Below are 6,686 nucleotides of genomic sequence, written 5' to 3' on the forward strand. Positions count from 1 at the left end.
CACCAAAACAAAATGATTAACAACAGGTAAAAACAATCAACATATTCAACCAAAAATATAGCAACACGAACCCTACTTAAATCCTGCTCTTGATCTCAGGTGGTCCGAACGGGTAAACAGATCCTTCTCTAAATACTAGAAACTTAAATTTAATTAATTGCTTGAAACGGCAATGTCTTCAATAAATGTGTTTACAAGTGGACCGTTGCATAAATTGATTGATGTTTTTTGCAAGTTATATATATTTTTTTGTCGACTCTTTTTCTACAGTAGTATCACATTATTTTTGGTACATTGTTACATGAATATATTATCTCAATATAAGGAAGGAATTTCAACAAATGGCATTTTAACTTTTTTTTTTAATTAATTAGCTTTAGCAAAATAGAGTTACATAAGTTCTACCAGTTTGTATGACTTATACTTTTCTTTTAAGTGTCGTTAGTAATTGCAACTATACAGAAAAAGTTCAAGATGATGTCTTCAATGGTGAGTGGTTTTTACGTTTATAAGTTTCAAACATGCACAAAGAAATATTATCTAAAAAAAGTTAAATTACAAAAAAAACCGAACTCCAAAGAAAATTCAAAACGGAAAATCCCTAATCAAATGGCAAAATCAAACGATCAAACACAGCAAATGAATGGATAATAACTGTCATATCCCTTCTTTGGTACAGGCATTTCCTAAAGTCAGGAGCCTCTGTAATTAGCTTTGTATCATTTTAAATTTTATTTCGTTTGTATGTTTTGGAGTGTGACGGTCATTTTCGCTGAACTAGTACACATGATGCCTGCTGAAGGTTGCTTCTCGGGGCAGGTTAAACTCGCTCTGTTGATGACTAATTGGTTGCCAATGGCTTTTATACATACTAATTGCCATGGTAAATTTCAACAAAATCATATCATGTATGAACAGATTGTTATCCATGCTGTTTATAGGATGCATTATATAAAGAGACATTCTGGTAAAATATGGACCTACCTACCTGACGTTGCATCTTTTCTTTTATCCTTATATATTATTAAAAAAATGGTACCTATTGGTCTGATTGGTCTGCAAGAAATACGTAGAAGCAACAAGTTTAAAGTGAGAGAAAAGATTGTTTTAAGTTATATATTTCACAATTAGTCTGATTAAAATCGAACAAAGAGGCTACCAAATCTTTTTATAAATTATTTGTTATGACAACACAAACTAAGATATCTCTCAGACCATACGTATAAGATAGTCAAGTCATAGAGAGGCATTAGAGGTAGAGTATATACATTAATGGCATATGTTTTTAAATTATTTACTTATCAGATGATAGCATCACAGATCAGCCAGGCAGTAAATTGTGATCCAATGACAAATCTGCAAACGGCCACTATCATAAATGAGGTATGTTAATCAATTACTAATGCTGTATCGTTTATGTGGTAAATTTAATGCAATAACTAAAACAAACTATGTACAGTTTTGGGTTTCAAAAAAAGACGCAAATCAAAGTGCAGAAACATAAATACGACTGTCAGATATCGTATTGATAAGATTTTATCAGTTAAACCAAATAATGAAAACAAACAACGACATGTCAGCTAACAAAGTTTATACCTCATCTAAGGTGAAGGTCAATAACTCTAAAAACAATAAAACCTAAGTAGCAGAAAATGAAGAAATGGTAACTACTTATAAGTGCTTTTTCTGAAGGAAAGCTTATGAGTATATATATGGCTTCAATCTTCGTAGCGGAAGATACAAAACACAAATCAAAAAGAGCAGCGACATTTTATTTCATGTTTAATTTTATCTAGTTTTTTTTTACATATTAAGTTCATTATGAGTTATATTCACAACAAACGGAGACAAGTTTTATAATGATTTGATTGTCTTCGCAAAGCTGAGACAGGATGTTTTGGAAAGATCTTGGATAATTTTTTGGTGCTTGGCAATAATTTACCAATTGGTATGGATCAAACGTGAAAGGTTAGAAAAGGTGGGATTGTCTGTTAATACAAACGGAACTGTTGTAAAATAGTTCCGTTTGTTTTAATATACAATCCCGCCTTTAATAACATTTCCCGTATAATCCATGCCCATTGGCAAATTATTGTCAAGCACCCTAAAATATCCAAGATTTTTTCCAAACCTTCTGTCTTCGCTTTTCGGAGACCAGTAAGTTTGAAAGACTTTATTTGTTAGAGTTGGCGTCTCCTCTTATAAAAGCTGTTCAACTGCAGGATGGCACAAGTTGTGTGGTACAAGTTGTGTGACGATGTCTGACTTGCCAACAAATACTGAATACGCAAACATTTACTTGCCTATCCACTGGGTCTGTGTACACTATATCTTGCAATGTAACTGGCAAAACCCAGAGTGTTGTATACCTTCAGTATAAAATTTGCATGCAGTATGTTGGCAAGACAGAACAGCCTTTCAACTAACGCATGGATGGTTATCAAAGTGACTACACCTGCAAGCCCGACCTCCCCATAAGTCGTCATTTAAGATCACATGGGCAACCAAAGCTGATCTAAAAGCATTTACCATCACAATCATAGACCACAACGAGGGTTGGTCAAGTTTATGTAGTGTATTTCGGTTGTTTCCTGTAATTAGTTAATACTTCAGTTTTATCATATATCTTTTGCATAGTCATTTTATAAAATTTACTGTTTGCAAAATAAAATTGAGAATGGAAATGGGGAATGTGTCAAAGAGACAACAACCCGACCAAATAAAAAACAACAGCAGAGGGTCACCAACAGGTCTTCAAAAGTATAAATTATTCTAAATAATAGGGATGTTCTGGTACCTAACAGAAAACCCTGGCCGATTTTGGCACAACTTTTTTGAACTTTTGGTCCTCGAAGCTGTTCAACTTTGTACTTGTTTCGGCTTTCAAAATTTTGTATCTGGGCGTCACTAGTAAGTCTTGTGTGGACAAAATGCACTTCTGGCGTATTGAAATTTTAAACCTGTTGCCTTTTGTAAGCTATTATTCGTGTATTTCTTTGTCAATTATGTTTTCCTATTTATCTATATTGTAGTACTGTAATGTTGTGTTGTCATTTTAATGTTATATTTCACATGGCCATAAAAGAGGGAGGTTTATCATGCCACAAAACAAGGTTCAACCCACCATTTCTTCCTTTAAAAATGTTCTGTACCAAGTCAGGAATATGGCCATTGTTATATTATAGTTCGTTTCTGTGTGTGTTACATTGTAACGTTGTGTTTCTGTTGTGTCGTTTGTTTTCTCTTATTTTTGAGTGTGAATTCACATTACTATAAGACGTGTCACGGTAAATTTATGTATTTGGTTCTGATGTTATATTTTTTATTCTCATAGGATTTTGTCTAATGCTTAGTCCGTTTTTGTGTCTGTTACATTTTAATGTTGTGTCGTTGTTCTCCTCTGATATTAAATACGTTTCCCTCAGTTTTAGTTCGTTACCCCGATTTGTTTTTTGTCCATGGATTTATGAGTTTTGAACAGCGGTATACTACTGTTGCCTTTAACTATATAGATTTAAATTAAAACCCCCATCTACCTTAATTGAGTACATGCAGAGACTAGTGTTTTTAATATTTAGTCACAGGGATTGCTTTATTTCAATACACTGTGGTTAGTTGCATTGATATGTCATTTTATAAAAACAACATAACGTTTATGAAAACTCTTAAACTTTTTGCCTAGATAAAAGAAAAAGAAAGTAAGTTCAAATATTGAAGACTTTAGACATCATATCAGGCCATTGTTCTAAATTTCACATGTAACGATATTCGGTTAAAATAAAACCGTTACACAGTGCGCATTGATCGACCTAACATGATCTGTAAATTCCATATAGGTTTTGAGCTTCGATCTTTACTCATATGAAATTAAATGACACCGTATTGAAGTACTAACAGGAAAATTTTACTAGTTTTGAATCAATACTATATTTATGTTTATATTTTGATTTATTCAGTATTCCTGTTTTGTTCTGTTTATTTTGTTTTCAAAAAACAGTTTTTCGTATATTAAGAATTTGTTTATAGATTATAAACTCACAAGTTCACCAGCGGTTAGTAAACGAACCAATCGGATTGAAGCTAGTCACTGCTTTTCCAGGAATAGGACCAATAACAGCTGTGTATTTCAACAATGATAACATATATAAGGTATCGTTATCTAGCTTTTTTTTCATGTTGTATGAGTATAAAAGATGCGAAAGGTCAGTCAAATTCATAAGTCCAAAAAAAAAAAGAAGAAAAAAACAACAATGACCGAAAGACAAATAATTACAAACAAAACACAACACAAAAAGACAAGACAAAACAGAGCATTACGAACCTTACCGAAAAACTGGGAGTGATCTGGCCAGGGTTTGACATAGATTTCAGTACAATTGTGAACTTTCCATTTCTAAGTAGCAACATTCCAGCAGCACCTGCATACGGGGTATATATCTCCCAATTGATACGATATTCCCGTGCTTGCATTTCCTATCATGATTTTCTTGATAGGGGTTTGCTGCTCACAAGGAAGCTATTAAACCAAGAATTCCAAATGGTGAAGTTGAAATCATCCCTTCGTAAATTTTACGGACGCCATCACAAGTTGGTTGACCGTTACGGAATAACCGTTTCACAAATGATATCGGATATGTTCCTTACGTCGTAACTACAATCCCCTTCCCTTTCATGAATATGACCTACCGAATTAGACTATTTACCGGATTTGTAATCACATAAACAACACGACGGGTGCCACATGTGGAGCAGGATCTGCTTACCCTTCCGGAGCACCTGAGATCACCCCTAGTTTTTGTGGGGTTCGTGTTGTTTATTCTTTAGTTTTCTATGTTGTGTCGTGTGTACTATTGTTTTTCTGTTTGTCTTTTTTATTTTTAGCCATGGCGTTGTCAGTTTGTTTTAGATTTATGAGTTTGACTGTCCCTTTGGTATCTTTCGTCCCTCTTTTAAAAGAAATAAACGAACAATGCAAAAAAGCAAAAGTAAAATATTTAAGATCATGCATACGAAATTAAATAATGCACAAAGTTAATCCATTTTGGAAGCATTTTTTAGACTTTTATTTTAAAGTTTTTATTTCTTGTAGTGTTCCTTATCTTTATATAGTTGTTTTAATAATGTCCCAACCACTGTTGTTGTTGTTATTGTTGTAAACCTTACTTGTAAGCAGCAACCCTCAAGCGAGAATATCCTGACACTAAATACAAATTAAAAAATAAAGCATCATCTTTCAAATATATACTCAATGTAAAGATGCTGCTGGGAAGTTGCTACATGGATCACATCTTTTATATTAGCTATTCAAACCACATCCAGGATATTGTCACCTTCATTTTCGAGTAACAAAATTACAAATAGCATTGATTAAGCTTACTGTTCCATGGTTTGGTACTATCGGAATACTGTAAAACCTAAACCTAAATACATAATAGAAATGACATTGTAAGAAAGGTTTAGAATGAATAAGTACTTCAACGAGAAGAAGGAACTACCTAGCCAAATATTTGTCTATAAAAAAAGATAAGAGAATACTATGCACATAGGTAAACATTTAACCTTTTATGTCAATAATTCATATGCACGTTTTTTGTGGTTCTTCAGCGATGACAAAGCCTCCTTCATATCAAAACACTTTGATACACATTTGCACCCGATTATCCACCTTAATCAGTTGTGAAATGAAATGAAACGTTTTTAGAATTTTGCCGTTGTGCGCATTGCATAAGTAGGTCTTAAAGAAAAGATAATACAGCTATGTGCATCTTTTATCCTTTAATCTAATATAGAATACAACTGTCTTAATCATTATTTCGTGACATAACTTATGATTATTATAGGCATCACAAATACTCGGGTATTTTCTATTTATGCAACGAGATGCGGGGAAATTCATGACATGGTTATCAACTTACGGATGTAATAAAGGACAACAGCAAGCTATTTATAACGCAGTGGAAGAATATGTACAACGACATCTGTTTTAATATTTAACCATCACTAGCGTGTTTTATATATTGACCATCTAGAAACGCAACACTAGATTAATCCTTTTAATTCTCATTATCAAATATGCTGTTGTTGTTTAAAAATGTATGAAGTTCAACACAAATTATTTTCATTATATCATTGTCTAATGAAATAGGCAGTCCGCACGTTAAAATTGATTACATTTTAATTGATCGTATCATGTGGTATGTACTAAGACACTGGTATTTCTTTATCAGTGGTTGTGTCTCTTTCAAATGCTATTCTGCCTGAACCCATCGCCAAAATAATTGCCAGAAAGGTCAACCAATTCTGTTAGACATGTTTTGAGTTCTGTTTTGTACCGATTCTTTGGCACCTCAGTTTATGGGAAACATTTATGATATGAATTTGTCTGCCATGGCATTCGGCGATTTGATTAGCAGTTGACGTTGCGGTCTTTAAAATATCTCCCAAAATGACGGTGTGTAATCAAAATCTATTGACATTGCACTGTCACTTCATATTGATCTGGTCATGAATAGTTATCGACAAATTCCGTATACCTGTAACGTTGTTGGAAGGACAGAAAGAGTTGTTTCTGATGTCAAAGTGCCTTCTTACACGTTCAGTTTCTATAATCAATATTGGTTTGGCCTGATTCAGAGTTTAATTACTCAGTGTCTGCAGTATGGCGATGCAACATTCTTTCAAGAGTG

At 33.3% G+C, this 6,686-nt stretch overlaps 1 protein-coding gene across 1 annotated transcript; it reads left to right on the forward strand.

The window, feature by feature from the left end:
- The first annotated feature begins 440 nt into the window (after nucleotides 1-440).
- Nucleotides 441-6,439, forward strand: LOC143074873 (barrier-to-autointegration factor-like). Its single transcript, XM_076250098.1, has 4 exons — nucleotides 441-489; nucleotides 1,306-1,383; nucleotides 4,027-4,149; nucleotides 5,841-6,439. The coding sequence occupies exons 1-4, from the start codon at nucleotides 475-477 to the stop codon at nucleotides 5,985-5,987; spliced, it is 363 nt and encodes a 120-aa protein (XP_076106213.1). The 5' UTR covers nucleotides 441-474; the 3' UTR covers nucleotides 5,988-6,439.
- The last annotated feature ends 247 nt before the right edge of the window (nucleotides 6,440-6,686 follow it).

This window comes from Mytilus galloprovincialis, chromosome 5 (genome assembly GCF_965363235.1).
Source record: "Mytilus galloprovincialis chromosome 5, xbMytGall1.hap1.1, whole genome shotgun sequence".
Lineage (NCBI taxonomy): Eukaryota > Metazoa > Mollusca > Bivalvia > Mytilida > Mytilidae > Mytilus > Mytilus galloprovincialis.

Bases quoted from the DNA above. Each gene is read 5' to 3' on its own strand.
- LOC143074873 (XM_076250098.1), top strand. The intron at 1,384-4,026 runs GTATGTTAATCA...ATTTGTTTATAG, and splicing joins CGGCCACTATCATAAATGAG to ATTATAAACTCACAAGTTCA. The intron at 4,150-5,840 runs GTATCGTTATCT...TGATTATTATAG, and splicing joins ACAATGATAACATATATAAG to GCATCACAAATACTCGGGTA.